General features: G+C 41.0%; 1 protein-coding gene and 1 non-coding gene across 2 annotated transcripts in view; both read left to right on the top strand.

Moving 5' to 3' along the window:
* The window catches only part of LOC128660194 (phosphatidylinositol 3,4,5-trisphosphate 5-phosphatase 2), a 254,345-nt gene extending 235,366 nt beyond the window's left edge, over window positions 1–18,979 (top strand). The window contains exons 22-23 of the mRNA XM_053713896.1: window positions 15,921–16,089; window positions 18,548–18,979. Coding sequence (XP_053569871.1) covers window positions 15,921–16,089; window positions 18,548–18,979 — 601 coding nt within the window. The remainder of the gene's footprint in view (window positions 1–15,920; window positions 16,090–18,547) is intronic.
* Window positions 12,925–13,043, top strand: LOC128646281 (5S ribosomal RNA). Its single transcript, XR_008400243.1, has one exon. It is a non-coding gene; the product is annotated as a 5S ribosomal RNA (ribosomal RNA).
* Window positions 18,980–19,951: the final 972 nt, after the last annotated feature.

Below are 19,951 nucleotides of genomic sequence, written 5' to 3'. Positions count from 1 at the left end.
CTCTCCCCCTCTCTTTTGCACTCTCTCCCCCCCTCTTTTGCACTCTCTCTCTCCCCCCTCTCTTTTGCTCTGTCTCTTTCCCCTTTCGTTTGCTGTCTCTCTCCATCCCTTTCTTTTGCTCTTTCTCTCCATCCCTCTCTTTTGCTCTCTCTCTCCCCCTCTCTTTTGCTCTCTCTCCCCCCTCTCTTTTGCTCTCTCTCCCCTCTCTTTTGCTCTGTCTCTCTCCCCTCTCTTTTGCGCTCTCTCTCTCCCCCTCTCTTTTGCGCTCTCTCTCCCCCTCTCTTTTGCGCTCTCTCTCCCCCTCTCTTTTGCGCTCTCTCTCTCCCCCTCTCTTTTGCGCTCTCTCTCTCCCCCTCTATTTTGTGCTCTCTCTCTCCCCCTCTATTTTGTGCTCTCTCCCCCTCTATTTTGTGCTCTATCTCCCCCCTTTCTTTTGTGCTCTCTCCCCCCTCTCTTTTGCGCTCTCTCTCCCCTCTCTCTTTTGAGCTCTCTCTCCCCCTCTCTTTTGTGCTCTCTCCCCCCTCTTTTGCGCTCTCTCTCCCCCCTCTCTTTTGCTCTGTCTCTTTCCCCTTTCGTTTTCTCTCTCTCTCTCCATACCTTTCTTTTGCTCTTTCTCTCATCCCTTTCCTTTTGCTCTCTCTCTCCCCCTCTCTTTTGCTCTCTCTCCCCCCCTCTCTTTTGCGCTCTCTCTCTCCCCCCTCTCTTTTGCGCTCTCTCTCTCCCCTCTCTTTTGCGCTCTCTCTCCCCCTCTCTTTTGTGCTCTCTCTCCCCCCTTTCTTTTGCGCTCTCTTCCCCCTCTCTTTTGCGCTCTCTCCACCCCCTCTCTTTTGCGCTCTCTCTCCCCCTCTCTTTTGTGCTCTCTCCCCCCCCCTCTTTTGCACTCTCTCTCCCCCCCTCTCTTTTGCTCTGTCTCTTTCCCCTTTCGTTTGCTGTCTCTCTCCATCCCTTTCTTTTGCTCTTTCTCTCCATCCCTCTCTTTTGCTCTCTCTCTCTATCCCCCTCTCTTTTGCTCTCTCTCCCCCCCTCTCTTTTGCTCTCTCTCCCCTCTCTTTTGCTCTGTCTCTCTCTTTTGCGCTCTCTCTCTCCCCTTCTCTTTTGCGCTCTCTCTCTCCCCCTCTCTTTTGCGTTCTCTCTCTCCCCCTCTCTTTTGCACTCTCTCTCTCCCCCTCTCTTTTGCACTCTCTCTCTCCCCCTCTCTTTTGCGCTCTCTCCCCCCTTTTTTTGCGCTCTCTCCCCCTCTCTTTTGCGCTCTCTCTCCCCTCTCTCTTTTGAGCTCTCTCTCTATCCCCCTCTCTTTTGCTCTCTCTCCCCCCTCTCTTTTGCTCTCTCTCCCCTCTCTTTTGCTCTGTCTCTCTCTTTTGCGCTCTCTCTCTCCCCTTCTCTTTTTCGCTCTCTCTCTCTCCCCCTGTCTTTTGCGCTCTCTCCCCCCTCTTTTGCACTCTCTCCCCCCCTCTCTTTTGCTCTGTCTCTTTCCCCTTTCGTTTGCTCTCTCTCTCTCCATCCCTTTCTTTTGCTCTTTCTCTCCACCCCTTTCTTTTGCTCTCTCTCTCCCCCTCTCTTTTGCTCTCTCTCCCCCCCTCTCTTTTGCTCTCTCTCCCCTCTGTTTTGCTCTCTCTCTCTCCCCTCTCTTTTGCTCTCTCTCTCCATACCTCTCTTTTGCTCTCTCTCTCCATCCCTCTCTTTTGCTTTCTCCCCCCTCTCTTTTGCTCTCTCTCCCCCTCTCTTTTTCTCTCTCTCCCCCTCTCTATTGCTCTCTCTCCCCCTCTCTATTGCTCTCTCTCCCCCTCTCTTTTGCACTCTCTCCCCCCTCTCTCCCCCCCTCTCTCCCCCTCTCTCTCTACACATCTCCCCCTCCCTCCCCCTCTCTTCTTTTGCGCTCTCTCTCCCCCTTCTTTTGCTCTCTCTCTTCCCCTCTCTTTTGCTCTCTCTCTTTCCCCCTCTTATTTTCTCTCTCCCCCTCTCTTTTTCTCTCTCTTCCCACTATTTTGCTCTTTCCCCTCTCTTTTGCTCTTTCCCCTCTACTTTGCTCTCTCTCCCTCCTCTCTTTTGCTCTTTCCCTTCTCTTTTGCTCTCTCATCCCCTCTCTTTAGCACTTTCCCATCTCTTTTTGTCTCTCACCCTCTCTTTCTATCTCTCTCCCCTCTCTCTCGCGCTGCCCGGCCCAGCCACGCCGACTACGCCCCCGTCCATGTCTGACCACGCCCACTTGTGCCACAAACAGCAGATCAGGTAAGGCCAGGTGTGTTTGTCCTGTGCTGTCTCTACTGTGCATGACAGCTTTGGACAAACACACTTGGCCTTTTATATTATAGGATATATATGTATATATATATATATATATATATATTTAGGTGCAAAAGATCAGCACTCACTATATTTCTTTAAGCCGGGGTGCATCCCACACTGTAATATGCAAATAAGTCAAAAGAGAGCACTTGCCGTGTTACAAAAAGTTTTAATCCATATTTTTAATGTTTTCGAAGAGTGACCCCGTCATCAGACCAGTGAAAAAACAAAACAAAAACACTTTTTTCACTTATCTGATGATGGGGTCACTCCTTGAAAACGTTAACAATATGGATTAAAATTTTGTAACACCGCAACTGCTCTCTTATTTGTATATATATAAAAAACCAGGTTCCGAAAGGAGAGATGGACAACCGGAGACTTGAAGCTTGACAACCAAGTATTTTATTCAGCAACAGTTGCCAGGTATAAAGGTGAAAAATTCAGAGATCACCTGACGCGTTTCGCGCATGCGCACATGCGCTTCATCAGAGGCTAAGGATCACAGGTAATGCTATGCCCTATATACAGGTAGCTGACCAATAGGCTCACGGTGACATCACAGAAATACAAGTCAACAGAGTGAGTTACGTAGAGAAAGCCTATGGTGCAGGTACAGGGCTACAAATTAAACAAATTTATCATATATATCTGATAAGTCATAGAAGATGTAATAAGTCAAAAACATAAACATAAGGAAACTTTCACATAAGGAAAGAACTTAATAATACAAGTAAAAGAATATAAAAGCATATATAATAAAAAAATGCATAATCAAAAACAATCATCAATAATTAAAGAGAAAGAAACTAAAACTAAATACTTAAAAAAGTGTATTTTCCACAAATAAGTACTATACATATGTTACTTCTAATTCATTCCTGGAACCAGGTGTATTGATCTGGATGTAGTGACCTTATATTATATTATGCTATTCCACAAACAGGTCTACATCCATTCTTTTGTTAATATCTTCAGGTACCCTTGTGTGCAATTTAATTATCCAGAAAATCTCTTTCTTTCGTAGATTTTTTTCTCTATCGCCCCCCCTGGGGTGCATTTTGATTTTATCAATCCCTATGCAGGGAAATTATCTCGAGCCTATCCCATGGAGTCTAAAGTGTTTTGCTACAGGTGTTTTAGGTTCTTTGTTGTCAAGGGACCGCAGATGTTCACAAATTCTGTCTTTTAAGGGACGAGTTGTAATCCCTACATACTGCTGGGAGCAATGGAGACAATTAACAAGATAAATGACAAATTGAGAAGTGCAATCAATTCTGTCCCTAATCTTGAAAGTTTGTTGGGTAACGCTGGAGGTAAAGGTGTCGGTGACTGTAATGCAAGTACATGCTTTACACGGAACATGGCCACACTTAAAGCATCCTAATTTGGGGCTTAGCCAGTTAGTTTGTGCTACATTAGATGCGGGTTTACCTACTAAGTTATTCCTAGTTAAGTCCCCTATAGTAGGAGCTTTTCTGGCTATGCATTTTACTCCTTTGGTAATTACTTCAAGTAGGGCATCATCGCCCTTCAATATAGTTAAGTTTTTCTTAACTACATTGCAAATCTGTTGGTACTGTCTACTAAACTGTGTTATGAACAGTGTAGACCGGCTGTAAGGGTCTATGTTGGTTCTTGGGCTTGAAGGTTAAATTTGTTTACATCAGAGCAGTTCCTGCGCAACCGCAAGTATTCTGCTTTTGGAATCCCTTTCTTCAAATGGGGGATATGGCAGGAATCTGCTCGCAATATGGTGTTACGGGCTAGAGGTTTGCGGTAGGTAGAGGTGAGGATTTTGTCCTGTTTCACTTCAAGTAGTAGATCAAGAAAATTGATCTCAGTTGGGCTACTGTGGGCTGTAAAGGACAGGTTGTATTGGTTATCAGTTTGGAAATTATAGTAGAGAGATACTATAGTAATATAATACGTATTAGATCCCCAACACAATTATACCCAATAAACCAGGAGGAAAAAAGTTTTTTCCTTTACTAATTAATAAGGTGGGGGGTGCTCAATATCCTGGATAAACATAGAAAAAATATATAGAGAAAAAATGGATATAGCAGAGCACTCAAATGGTACTAATAGTGAATAATTCTATATATGATGAGTTTGCAGGATTGGGCATGATATATATAACGTAACTTTTAATATTTATTGAAATTAAAATTATATGTATATATTGTGACAAACATTCACACAATCAGGTGTATATAAAAACATTTAAAATAAATGATGAATGCTGAGATACCGGATAGTAAACATATAAGGTGTGTTAAGTGGGTAGGTCTGGCAAGGAAGCACCATAAAATGCTCACGGATTGCACGGTAACTAGTCTAAAAAAGAGGATTGACCTCACACATAATTAACTGACTGGTGCAATACTGGAGCGGTGCTATCACTTGTCAGAATCCCACACAATTGAATTAGCTCAAAATTAGGTTAAACACAAATTCCTATAGTTATACTGGTCTGTAGTGAGCCTAATCAAGACTCAACAGCCAGGGGTAGATACCAACGAAATAACTTGTATGTTAATATCTATTATCACTTATTACGGTTTTAACACACAAACAAATAAACACTAAGCATTTATCTAGAGCGCCTGATGCGCATTTCGCCACGTCCGTGGCTTTCTCAAAGGCTAACCCGTCCTGCCTCATCATAAGGGCTTAAGTATTTCTTGGAACCAATCACGGGTGAGTATTCGTACACACCCCTAAACGCTGGCCAATCACCTATGATCTGCCCTATTGGTTAACCGTTCGTCACATGACTTTTTCTCGGCGATGACATGTCCAGATAGGCGTGACTTTTCACGTTAGTGTCAACATAAGTAAAAGTAAATACTCAGGAGAATTAGGTCAGAGGGATATAAGTACTGCGTTTCTTATACTAAATTGAATTTATTCTTGTGTAGCGTGGTGATCGATTCGCATGTCCAGTGTCCATACTATCGCCACCAATATTTGCGCTACTATTTTCATAATATTGGAGATGTATTGTCGTACTTTATCTAAATTACCAGAAATATCAGATCATGTAATCGCACTTGTGGTTAGGTCTATCTAAGAATTGTGGACAGTGGGTAGTCCCATCTTAATTTCAAGAAGATTATAGTTACAGGGAAAAGTCGTCAGGGTGTTGTTTATATGTCATACACAGTTATTAGGATTTTTATTCAAATATCACACATTGCTTTTAGGATTATTCCATTCAAAGCATAAAGAAACTATAAAGGAAATACTCATATATAGACAATTATTTTGAACTCCACATTGTATGAATAAAGATTATTGTGACGAACGTGCTAATTTATCATTCCGACAACATTAAGTTCATATCTTGGTACCTATGGTATCTGCAAAATGTGCAGTGTGTTGTTTGGGTTCCAGATTGCTGTTATTCTGTGATCCGCTCATAAGTGACTCCATATTTCTATACAGATCATTTGCGGAGTAGTGTATCTGCCACTGATATACCTACATTAACCATATCTTCTCTTAGTGCCAAACACAATTAAAAATCTCATGACACAAGAGAATTCATTCTTAATGATTGTATTGATTTGTATACATTAAACTGTCTCTTTGGAGCAATGAGTATCCCGGAAGCACCTTATTAAAGAGGAAAAGCACATATTCAAATCTTATTTCATGCTCTATTATCTATTAATATAATAAACACATAGTTGCATTTGTGTCTTTGTCTCTTTATTTGTTCTTATTGTAGTTAATGTGTGTGTCTTAGTGTTATTGGATCAGTGATGATTCATGTTCCTAGTGTTAGACAAATTATCAAGCAGATAACAATTAGTTGTAACATATATTGTTATATTTCTAGATATTCTCACTGACTAACCCTTGTTATTGGTCATAATAATATTCCAGGAAATATTCTGATTATCAATTTCACAGGAAAGAATTATATCCATCTTGTTCATTGAGACCTAACGGTGCTAGAGTGTCCAACCAAAATATCCATCGGCATTCAGCTTGGAGTAACATGGTTTCCACATTTCCTGCTCTAATACCGGGTTTTATTACTTGCAGTACTGATGCTTTAAGTTCGGGGTTGGTACCATGATTCTTTAGGTAATGTTTGGCAACAGGGGTGAGATTCTTGCCTTTCTCTTGATCTTTCAGACAGTTCTTTATGCTACTTATATGTTCCCCCAGTCGCGTACGTAGCTCTCGTGTAGTTATTCCGATATACCTTTTGCCACATTTACATAGTAGACAATATACCACATTTTTGGTTTTGCAATTAGCAATCCCAAGCATCCTTTTTTTGCTTCCTGTTCGAGTCACATATTCTCTCTCGTTTGAGATATATTGACAAAAACTGCATGTACCACATGCGTATGTTCCACATATGTATTTATTCGTTCTTCTCTTGGTAAAATGACTCTTAACCAACATGTTACCTATTGTCGGAGCTCTTCTCCAACTTGTCTTTATTCTCTCACCCACAAATGGTGATAAATCTTTGTCAGACTTGAGAATTCCACTGTGTTTAATTAGAATATTTGTGATTTCTCTTGTTAAGTGTATCCAGTCCACAGATCATCCATTACTTATGGGATATTAACTCCTCCCCAACAGGAAGTGCAAGAGGATTCACCCAGCAGAGCTGCTATATAGCTCCTCCCCTAACTGCCATTACCAGTCATTCTCTTGCACCCAACGAATAGATAGGATGTGTGAGAGGACTGTGGTGATTATACTTAGTTTCATACCTTCAATCAAAAGTTTGTTATTTTATAATAGCACCGGAGTGTGTTATTCCTTCTCTGGTAGAATTTGAAGAAGAATCTACCTGAGTTTTTCTATGATTTTAGCCGGAGTAGTTAAGATCATATTGCTGTTTCTCGGCCATCTGAGGAGAGGTAAACTTCAGATCAGGGGACAGCGGGCAGATTAATCTGCAAAGAGGTATGTAGCAGCTTATTATTTTCTGACAATGGAATTGATGAGAAAATTCTGCCATACCGATATAATGTAAACTCAGCCTTAAATGCAGTAGCAGCAACTGGTATCAGGCTGTCATGTATGTATATTTTACACTTCAGTATTCTGGGGAATGGCACTTCACTGGAATTATACTGTATGCATAAAACTTTAGCCTAATTTGCAGGGACTAGCAACAGGCTTTTTAATAACACTCAATTTATTAATGTTAAACGTTTTTTGCTGGCATGTAAAATCGTTTAATTTTCTGAGGTACTGGGTGAAAAAATGTTTTGGGCACTATTTTTTTCCACTTGGCAGTCGTTTTATTTAATTTATGACAGTTTACTGATCTCTCTCACTGTTAGCTATCAGGGTTAGTTATCCTTTGCTAATGGGAGCAATCCTTTGCTAAAATTGTGTTTTTTACAAAGATTTGATGCTATAACTTTTCAGTTTATTAATTTTCAACTGTCATAACTTTTTCTGTGCTTCTTATAGGCACAGTACGTTTTCATATTATAGTAAATTACTTGAAAAGTATTTCCAAGTTGCTAGTTTATTTGCTAGTGTGTTAAACATGTCTGATTCAGAGGAAGATATCTGTGCTATATGTGCTAAAGCCAAAGTGGAGCCCAATAGAAATTTATGTACTAACTGTATTGATGCTACTTTAAATAAAAGTCAATCTGTACAAATTGAACATATTTCACCAAACAACGAGGGGAGAGTTATGCCGACTAACTCGCCTCACGTGTCAGTACCTGCATCTCCCGCTCGGGAGGTGCGTGATATTGTAGCGCCGAGTACATCTGGGCGGCCATTACAAATCACATTACAGGATATGGCTACTGTTATGACTGAAGTTTTGGCTAAATTACCAGAACTAAGAGGTAAGCGTGATCACTCTGGGGTGAGAACAGAGTGCGCTGATAATATTAGGGCCATGTCAGACACTGCGTCACAAATTGCAGAACATGAGGACGGAGAGCTTCATTCTGCGGGTGACGGTTCTGATCCAAACAAACTGGATTCAGATATTTCAAATTTTAAATTTAAGCTGGAAAACCTCCGTGTATTACTAGGGGAGGTGTTAGCGGCTCTGAATGATTGTAACACAGTTGCAATACCAGAGAAAATGTGTAGGTTGGATAAATATTTTGCGGTACCCGGCGAGTACTGACGTTTTTCCTATACCTAAGAGACTTACTGAAATTGTTACTAAGGAGTGGGATAGACCCGGTGTGCCGTTCTCACCCCCTCCGATATTTAGAAAGATGTTTCCAATAGACGCCACCACACGGGACTTATGGCAAACGGTCCCTAAGGTGGAGGGAGCAGTTTCTACTTTAGCTAAGCGTACCACTATCCCGGTGGAGGATAGCTGTGCCTTTTCAGATCCAATGGATAAAAAGTTAGAGGGTTACCTTAAGAAAATGTTTGTTCAACAAGGTTTTATATTGCAACCTCTTGCATGCATTGCGCCTGTCACGGCTGCAGCAGCATTTTGGTTTGAGTCTCTGGAAGAGACACTTGAATCAGCTCCATTAGATGAGATTACACACAAGCTTAAAGCCCTTAAGTTAGCTAACTCATTTATTTCAGATGCCGTAGTACATTTAACTAAACTTACGGCTAAGAATTCCGGATTCGCCATTCAGGCACGCAGAGCACTGTGGCTAAAATCCTGGTCAGCTGACGTTACTTCTAAATCTAAATTGCTTAATATACCTTTCAAAGGGCAGACCTTATTCGGGCCCGGGTTGAAAGAAATAATCGCTGACATTACAGGAGGTAAAGGCCATGCACTGCCTCAAGACAGAGCCAAACCTAAGGCTAGACAGTCTAATTTTCGTTCCTTTCATAATTTCAAAGCAGGAGCAGCATCAACTTCCTCTGCACCAAAACAGGAAGGAGCTGTTGCTCGCTACAGACAAGGCTGGAGACCTAACCAGTCCTGGAACAAGGGCAAGCAGGCCAGGAAACCTGCTGCTGCCCCTAAGACAGCATGAATCGAGGGCCCCCGATCCGGGAACGGATCTAGTGGGGGGCAGACTTTCTCTCTTCGCCCAGGCTTGGGCAAGAGATGTCCAGGATCCCTGGGCGTTAGAGATCATATCTCAGGGATACCTTCTAGACTTCAAATTCTCTCCCCCAAGAGGGAGATTTCATCTGTCAAGGTTGTCAACAAACCAAATAAAGAAAGAGGCATTTCTACGCTGCGTACAAGATCTTTTATTAATGGGAGTGATCCATCCGGTTCCGCGGTCGGAACAAGGACAAGGGTTTTACTCAAATCTGTTTGTGGTTCCCAAAAAAGAGGGAACTTTCAGGCCAATCTTGGATTTAAAGATCCTAAACAAATTCCCAAGAGTTCCATCGTTCAAAATGGAAACTATTCGGACAATTTTCCCCATGATCCAAAAGGGTCAGTACATGACCACAGTGGATTTAAAGGATGCTTACCTTCACATACCGATTCACAAAGATCTTTACCGGTATCTAAGGTTTGCCTTTCTAGACAGGCATTACCAGTTTGTAGCTCTTCCATTCGGATTGGCTACGGCTCCGAGAATCTTCACAAAGGTTCTGGGTGCTCTTCTGGCGGTACTAAGACCGCGAGGAATTGCGGTAGCTCCGTACCTAGACGAATTTCTGATACAAGCTTCAAGCTTTCAAACTGCCAAGTCTCATACAGAGTTAGTACTGGCATTTCTAAGGTTGCATGGATGGAAGGTGAACGAAAAGAAGAGTTCTCTCTTTCCACTCACAAGAGTTCCCTTCTGTAGATTCTGTAGAAATGAAGATTTACCTGACAGAAGACAGGTTAACAAAGCTTCAAAATGCATGCCGTGTCCTTCATTCCATTCAACACCCGTCAGTAGCTCAATGCATGGAGGTGTTCGGCTTAATGGTAGCAGCAATGGACATAGTACCCTTTGCACGCCTACATCTCAGACTGCTGCAATTGTGCATGCTAAGTCAGTGGAATGGGGATTACTCAGACTTGTCCCCTACTCTGAATCTGGATCAAGAGACCAGAAATTCTCTTCTATGGTGGCTTTCTCGGCCACATCTGTCCAGGGGGATGCCATTCAGCAGGCCGGACTGGACAATTGTAACAGCCTACTAGGTTGGGGCGCTGTCTGGAATTCTCTGAAGGCTCAGGGACAATGGAATCAGGAGGAGAGTCTCCTACCAATAAACATTCTGGAATTGAGAGCAGTTCTCAATGCCCTTCTGGCTTGGCCCCAGTTAACAACTCGGGGGTTCATCAGGTTTCAGTCGGACAACATCACGACTGTAGCTTACATCAACCATCAGGGAGGGACAAGAAGCTCCCTAGCAATGATGGAAGTATCAAAGATAATTCACTGGGCAGAGTCTCACTCTTGCCACCTGTCAGCAATCCACATCCCGGGAGTGGAGAACTGGGAGGCGGATTTCTTAAGTCGTCAGACTTTTCATCCGGGGGAGTGGGAACTTCATCCGGAGGTCTTTGCCCAAATACTTCGACGTTGGGGCAAACCAGAGATAGATCTCATGGCGTCTCGACAGAACGCCAAGCTTCCTCGTTACGGGTCCAGATCCAGGGATCCGGGAGCGGTTCTGATAGATGCTTTGACAGCACCTTGGACCTTCGGGATGGCTTATGTGTTTCCACCCTTCCCGATGCTTCCTCGATTGATTGCCAGAATCAAACAGGAGAGAGCATCAGTGATTCTAATAGCGCCTGCATGGCCACTCAGGACTTGGTATGCAGATCTAGTGGACATGTCATCCTGTCCACCTTGGTCGCTACCTCTGAAACAGGACCTTCTGATCCAGGGTCCCTTCAAACATCAAAATCTAATTTCTCTGAAGCTGACTGCTTGGAAATTGAACGCTTGATTTTATCAAAACGTGGTTTTTCTGAGTCAGTTATTGATACCTTAATACAGGCTAGGAAGCCTGTTACCAGAAAGATTTACCATAAGATATGGCGCAAATACTTATATTGGTGCGAATCCAAGAGTTACTCATGGAGTAAGGTTAGGATTCCGAGGATATTGTCTTTTCTACAAGAAGGTTTAGAAAAGGGTTTATCCGCTAGTTCCTTAAAGGGACAGATTTCAGCTCTGTCCATTCTTTTACACAAACGTCTGTCAGAAGTTCCGGACGTTCAAGCTTTTTGTCAGGCTTTAGCTAGGATCAAGCCTGTGTTTAAAACTGTTGCTCCACCATGGAGTTTGAACTTAGTTCTTAATGTTTTACAGGGGGTTCCGTTTGAACCCCTTCATTCCATTGATATCAAGTTGTTATCTTGGAAAGTTCTGTTTTTAATGGCGATTTCCTCGGCTCGAAGAGTCTCTGAGTTATCTGCCTTACATTGTGATTCTCCTTATCTGATTTTTCATTCAGACAAGGTAGTTCTGCGTACTAAACCTGGGTTCCTACCTAAGGTGGTCACTAACAGGAATATCAATCAAGAGATTGTGGTTCCATCTTTGTGTCCTAATCCTTCTTCGAAAAAGGAACGTCTGCTACACAATCTAGATGTAGTCCGTGCCCTGAAATTTTATCTACAGGCAACTAAGGATTTTCGACAAACGTCTTCCCTGTTTGTCGTTTATTCTGGTCAGAGGAGAGGTCAAAAAGCTTCGGCTACCTCTCTCTCCTTTTGGCTTCGTAGCATAATACGGTTAGCCTATGAGACTGCTGGACAGCAGCCTCCTGAAAGAATTACAGCACATTCTACTAGAGCTGTGGCTTCCACTTGGGCCTTTAAGAATGAGGCTTCTGTTGAACAGATTTGCAAGGCTGCAACTTGGTCTTCTCTTCATACTTTTTCCAAATTTTCCAAATTTGACACTTTTGCTTCTTCGGAGGCTGTTTTTGGGAGAAAGGTTCTTCAGGCAGTGGTTCCTTCCGTATAAAGAGCCTGCCTGTCCCTCCCGTCATCCGTGTACTTTAGCTTTGGTATTGGTATCCCATAAGTAATGGATGATCCGTGGACTGGATACACTTAACAAGAGAAAACATAATTTATGCTTACCTGATAAATTTATTTCTCTTGTAGTGTATCCAGTCCACGGCCCGACCTGTCACTTTAAGGCAGGTAATTTTTCCATTAAACTACAGTCACCACTGCACCCTATGGTTTTCCTTTCTCTGCATGTTTTCGGTCGAATGACTGGTAATGGCAGTTAGGGGAGGAGCTATATAGCAGCTCTGCTGGGTGAATCCTCTTGCACTTCCTGTTGGGGAGGAGTTAATATCCCATAAGTAATGGATGATCCGTGGACTGGATACACTACAAGAGAAATAAATTTATCAGGTAAGCATAAATTATGTTTTTGTCATGGTTATTATTATAAGTAGTCACAAATCTGACTTCTTTTTCAACAGCTTGTACCTTCTTTTTTGGGGTTAATAATGATTCCCTGGGTGTCCTCTTTGCTCTCTGATAAGCTTTACGTATTATCCTGCGACTGTAACCTCTGTTTCTCCAACATAGGTGTGTCCGGTCCACGGCGTCATCCTTACTTGTGGGATATTCTCTTCCCCAACAGGAAATGGCAAAGAGCCCAGCAAAGCTGGTCACATGATCCCTCCTAGGCTCCGCCTACCCCAGTCATTCTCTTTGCCGTTGTACAGGCAACATCTCCACGGAGATGGCTTAGAGTTTTTTAGTGTTTAACTTTTGCCTACGGCCACACCACCCTGAATGCGCCTGATCTCGTCTGATCTCGGAAGCTAAGCAGGGTCGGGCCTGGTTAGTACTTGGATGGGAGACCGCCTGGGAATACCAGGTGCTGAAGGATTGGAAAAAGGATTATCTGCTAGTTCCCTGAAGGGACAGATTTCTGCCTTGTCTGTGTTACTTCACAAAAAGCTGGCAGCTGTGCCAGATGTTCAAGCCTTTGTTCAGGCTCTGGTTAGAATTAAGCCTGTTTACAAACCTTTGACTCCTCCTTGGAGTCTCAACTTAGTTCTTTCAGTTCTTCAGGGGGTTCCGTTTGAACCCCTACATTCCGTTGATATTAAGTTATTATCTTGGAAAGTTTTGTTTTTAGTTGCGATTTCTTCTGCTAGAAGAGTTTCAGAATTATCTGCTCTGCAGTGTTCTCCTCCTTATCTGGTGTTCCATGCAGATAAGGTGGTTTTACGTACTAAACCTGGTTTTCTTCCAAAAGTTGTTTCTAACAAAAACATTAACCAGGAGATTATCGTACCTTCTCTGTGTCCGAAACCAGTGTCAAAGAAGGAACGTTTGTTGCACAATCTGGATGTTGTTCGCGCTCTAAAATTCTATTTAGATGCTACAAAGGATTTTAGACAAACATCTTCCTTGTTTGTTGTTTATTCCGGTAAAAGGAGAGGTCAAAAAGCAACTTCTACCTCTCTCTCTTTTTGGATTAAAAGCATCATCAGATTGGCTTACGAGACTGCCGGACGGCAGCCTCCCGAAAGAATCACGGCTCATTCCACTAGGGCTGTGGCTTCCACATGGGCCTTCAAGAACGAGGCTTCTGTTGATCAGATATGTAGGGCAGCGACTTGGTCTTCACTGCACACTTTTACCAAATTTTACAAGTTTGATACTTTTGCTTCTTCTGAGGCTATTTTTGGGAGAAAGGTTTTGCAAGCCGTGGTGCCTTCCATTTAGGTGACCTGATTTGCTCCCTCCCTTCATCCGTGTCCTAAAGCTTTGGTATTGGTTCCCACAAGTAAGGATGACGCCGTGGACCGGACACACCTATGTTGGAGAAAACAGAATTTATGTTTACCTGATAAATTACTTTCTCCAACGGTGTGTCCGGTCCACGGCCCGCCCGGGTTTTTTTAATCAGGTCTGATAATTTATTTTCTTTAACTACAGTCACCACGGTACCATATGGTTTCTCCTATGCAAATATTCCTCCTTAACGTCGGTCGAATGACTGGGGTAGGCGGAGCCTAGGAGGGATCATGTGACCAGCTTTGCTGGGCTCTTTGCCATTTCCTGTTGGGGAAGAGAATATCCCACAAGTAAGGATGACGCCGTGGACCGGACACACCGTTGGAGAAAGTAATTTATCAGGTAAACATAAATTCTGTTTTTTGAGCCGTGTCTTTAATTCTCTAGCTCTCTCATTAAACACTTTAAAATCTGTACAGTTTCTCCTTATCCTGAGGAATTCCCCCATGGGGATTGCATTCTTGGTTCCTCTGGTATGGCAACTATCATACTGTAGTATTGAGTTGGTTGCAGTTTCCGTCCTAAACAGGTCAGTTTTGATATGGTCGTTCTCATCCCTGTAGATGGTAATATCCAAAAATTCTACTTTGTTCCTATTCAGACAGTATGTCAGTTTCAAGTTGATATCGTTATGATTCAGAATCGCAATGAATTCTTTAAACATCTCTACACTTCCTGTCCATATTATGAAGAGATTGTCTATGTACCGGAAGCAAATTTCTGGATCTATACTTGAGAGAGATAGTATGGGCTTTGCCATCCTATACTCGGGACACTATGGATGTCCTAAGCAAAGTAAATGACTTAATACTAGACAAAGATTCCTTTCTGGTCACCTGCGACGTAGAATTGCTCTATACTTCAATTAAACATGAATTTGGACTAAGAGCTGTAGAATTCTTCCTAAGCATGCAATCTAATGACAGATCTGAGAGAAATAAGTTTGTTATTAGATTATTGCAATTTGTACTGACGCATAACTACTTTGTTTTTAATGATAATTTTTACTTACAAATTCAGGGCACCGCCATGGGGTCATCCTGCGCCCCTACATATGCTAATATCTACCTAGGGTGGTGGGAGAGTGAATTTGTTTTCAATGAGAATATGTCAATATATACTGATCCTATTAACATGTGGTGCTGGTACATAGACGATCTCTTCATAATATGGACAGGAAGTGTAGAGATGTTTAAAGAATTCATTGCGATTCTGAATCATAACGATATCAACTTGAAACTGACATACTGTCTGAATAGGAACAAAGTAGAATTTTTGGATATTACCATCTACAGGGATGAGAACGACCATATCAAACTGACCTGTTTAGGAAGGAAACTGCAACCAACTCAATACTACAGTATGATAGTTGCCATACCAGAGGAACCAAGAATGCAATCCCCACGGGGGAATTCCTCAGGATAAGGAGAAACTGTACGGATTTTAAAGTGTTTAATGAGAGAGCTAGAGAATTAAAGACACGGCTCAAAAACAGAGGTTACAGTCGCAGGATAATACGTAAAGCTTATCAGAGAGCAAAGAGGACACCCAGGGAATCATTATTAACCCCAAAAAAGAAGGTACAAGCTGTTGAAAAAGAAGTCAGATTTGTGACTACTTATAATAATAACCATGACAAAATCACAAATATTCTAAATAAACACAGTGGAATTCTCAAGTCTGACAAAGATTTATCACCATTTGTGGGTGAGAGAATAAAGACAAGTTGGAGAAGAGCTCCGACAATAGGTAACATGTTGGTTAAGAGTCATTTTACCAAGAGAAGAACGAATAAATACATATGTGGAACATACGCATGTGGTACATGCAGTTTTTGTCAATATATCTCAAACGAGAGAGAATATGTGACTCGAACAGGAAGCAAAAAAAGGATGCTTGGGTTTGCTAATTGCAAAACCAAAAATGTGGTATATTGTCTACTATGTAAATGTGGCAAAAGGTATATCGGAATAACTACACGAGAGCTACGTACGCGACTGGGGGAACATATAAGTAGCATAAAGAACTGTCTGAAAGATCAAGAGAAAGGCAAGAATCTCACCCCTGTTGCCAAACATTACCTAAAGAATCATGGTACCAAACCCGAACTTAAAGCATCAGTACTGCAAGTAATAAAACCCGGTATTAGAGCAGGAAATGTGGAAACCATGTTACTCCAAGCTGAATGCCGATGGATATTTTGGTTGGACACTCTAGCACCGTTAGGTCTCAATGAACAAGATGGATATAATTCTTTCTTGTGAAATTGATAATCAGAATATTTCCTGGAATATTATTATGACCAATAACAAGGGTTAGTCAGTGAGAATATCTAGAAATATAACAATATATGTTACAACTAATTGTTATCTGCTTGATAATTTGTCTAACACTAGGAACATGAATCATCACTGATCCAATAACACTAAGACACACACATTAACTACAATAAGAACAAATAAAGAGACAAAGACACAAATGCAACTATGTGTTTATTATATTAATAGATGATAGAGCATGACATAAGATTTGAATATGTGCTTTTCCTCTTTAATAAGGTGCTTCCGGGATACTCATTGCTCCAAAGAGACAGTTTAATGTATACAAATCAATACAATCATTAAGAATGAATTATCTTGTGTCATGAGATTCTTAATTGTGTTTGGCACTAAGAGAAGATATGGTTAATGTAGTTATATCAGTGGCAGATACACTACTCCGCAAATGATCTGTATAGAAATATGGAGTCACTTATGAGCGGATCACAGAATAACAGCAATCTGGAACCCAAACAACACACTGCACATTTTGCAGATACCATAGGTACCAAGATATGAACTTAACGTTGTCGGAATGATAAATTAGCACGTTTGTCACAATAATCTTTATTCATACAATGTGGAGTTCAAAATAATTGTCTATATATGAGTATTTCCTTTATAGTTTCTTTATGCTTTGAATGGAATAATCCTAAAAGCAATGTGTGATATTTGAATAAAAATCCTAATAACTGTGTATGACATATAAACATACCCTGACGACTTTTCCCTGTAACTATAATCTTCTTGAAATTAAGATGGGACTACCCACTGTCCACAATTCTTAGATAGACCTAACCACAAGTGCGATTACATGATCTGATATTTCTGGTAATTTAGATAAAGTACGACAATACATCTCCAATATTATGAAAATAGTAGCGCAAATATTGGTGGCTATAGTATGGACACTGGACATGCAAATCGATCACCACGCTACACAAGAATAAATTCAATTTAGTATAAGAAACGCAGTACTTATATCCCTCTGACCTAATTCTCCTGAGTATTTACTTTTACTTATGTTGACACTAGCGTGAAAAGTCACGCCTATCTGGACATGTCATCGCCGAGAAAAAGTCATGTGACGAACGGTTAACCAATAGGGCAGATCATAGGTGATTGGCCAGCGTTTAGGGGTGTGTACGAATACTCACCCATGATTGGTTCCAAGTAATACTTAAGCCCTTATGATGAGGCAGGACGGGTTAGCCTTTGAGAAAGCCACGGACGTGGCGAAATGCGCATCAGGCGCTCTAGATAAATGCTGAGTGTTTATTTGTTTGTGTGTTAAAACCGTAATAAGTGATAATAGATATTAACATACAAGTTATTTTGTTGGTATCTACCCCTGGCTGTTGAGTTGTGATTAGGCTCACTACAGACCAGTATAACTATAGGAATTTGTGTTTAACCTAATTTTGAGCTAATTCAATTGTGTGGGATTCTGACAAGTGATAGCACCGCTCCAGTATTGCACCAGTAAGTTAATTATGTGTGAGGTCAATCCACTTTTTTAGACTAGTTACCGTGCAATCCGTGAGCATTTTATGGTGCTTTCTTGCCAGACCTACCCACTTAACACACCTTATATGGTTACTATCCGGTATCTCAGCATTCATCATTTATTTTAAATGTTTTTATATACACCTGATTGTGTGAATTTTTGTCACAATATATACATATAATTTTAATTTCAATAAATATTAAAAGTTACGTTTTATATATCATACCCAATCCTGCAAACTCATCATATATAGAATTATTCACTATTAGTACCATTTGAGTGCTCTGCTATATCCATTTTTTCACTATATATTTTTTCTATGTTTATCCAGGATATTGAGCACCCCCCACCTTATTAATTAGTAAAGGAAAAAACTTTTTTCCTCCTGGTTTATTGGGTATAATTGTGTTGGGGATCTAATACGTATTATATTATTATAGTATCTCTCTACTATAATTTCCAAACTGTTTATGTCTATCCGCTGTTTAGGACAGCATTCTGAGATTCAACTAGGTTGAATAAAGTGCTTACCCAGGGAGATAATTGGCTGGCCAAATCACCTATATAGACACATAAAAATGACGCATAGTTTGTCACAAGACTTTAAAAATAGACAGGACCAGAGACTTAGAGATATAGATAAAACCTTTGCACTGGCCTGTGACACAGAAACTACTCGATACTATAATAGACAATTGGGAAGATGGTCTGAAATCTTTGAATTATTTAATTAGAAAACACACTCTGTCTTTTTGGAATAAGAGCGCGTATGATAAATACCTGGCTAAACATATCATTCCCAGAGGTCTTAGAGTACGCTTATTTCCTACCTTCTCTTTTCATATTGACACCTATAAAGACAGATGGGAGCAGGCACTAATTAACTGTTCCGAAATACTGGTTGCAATTCTATCGGACTATGAAACAGAAGTCATGTCTGAGTTAGATAAAGAAATCAGTGAATATAACATAAAGTTACAAAAATTCGAAACACTGGATAAGTTCAAACAATCATACAAAGAGATGAGAGAGGAACTAGATAAAAGAGAGAAAGAGATAATACAGACCAAGTGCTCTAAAATGAAGAGAGACATTAAAGACTTTGAAAAGGGAAGGATATTTACATGGGATGATAAGCAACCCAGACGAAGACCACCTAATAGTTTACCACCATCTAAGACTACACATCAGTGAGATTGTGAGTCCTCGGCGGTAGAGGACAGTGATTCTGAGAGTAATACCAACAGACCAAGTACAAGTAGTTTTTTAGGGAGGGATACAACCCACCTAGACAAAGATACGAGAGACCAACCAGAAGGGGGAAAAGAAAACAGAACCCTACGAGATCGAGCGAGGTGGGGGTACAGATCCGACAGTGGGTACAGGAGAAGGGAGGATTGGGGGAAGCGCCCAAAATGGTAAATGAGGATAGTGACAAATTGCAAGTTATAAACCTAACACAAAAAGTAATTACAGAAACACAAAATCATGTTCTATCCAGAGGCCTGTCATTCTCACCCTCCCCTCCTTTGAATAAATTTGACTTGGTAAAGGATCTACATCTTTACTGCAGGAAATTGATACTAAAGAAAATGTATAGTACCCATGAGGACAGTACAACTACTGATCTCCAAACGCTAGATACTTTGATTGAATTACTAAATGAAAGTGAAGAACCGGGAATAGGTATAAACGATAAGTTTCTTGATAAACAGATCAGACTTAAATCCAATTACATGCCACCGACATCTAAGGTACCACAAATTGAGGTCTTTTTGAGAATGGTCATGCATGACTTCCTCGAATTACCTGACACAAAAGCAAGAAATATCACAAAGAAAGAAGAGGAAGCACTAAAAGAAATCAGTTCGTGGGATGATGTGATCATCAAACCATCGGACAAAGGAAGAAATATTGTGATTTGGGAGAAGGATAAATATATTGTTGAAGCAAATAGACAATTGAAAGATCGTAAATGCTATAAACATTTATTTTCAAATCCCACATCTCAATTTCTGACTGACTATCTTAAACTGATTAATGAGGCCAAGGCAGATAATCTAATCAGCTCTAAGGAATGGTCGTTCTTACAAGTTAAGAATCCAAGGATTGCCACTATCTACTTTTTACCAAAAATTCACAAAAATAAAGACTCACCGCCAGGGA

This window comes from Bombina bombina, chromosome 1 (genome assembly GCF_027579735.1).
Source record: "Bombina bombina isolate aBomBom1 chromosome 1, aBomBom1.pri, whole genome shotgun sequence".
Taxonomy (NCBI): Eukaryota; Metazoa; Chordata; class Amphibia; order Anura; family Bombinatoridae; genus Bombina; species Bombina bombina.
Note: the sequence above shows the minus strand (reverse complement) of the source record. Positions and strands in the feature narration are given on the sequence as shown.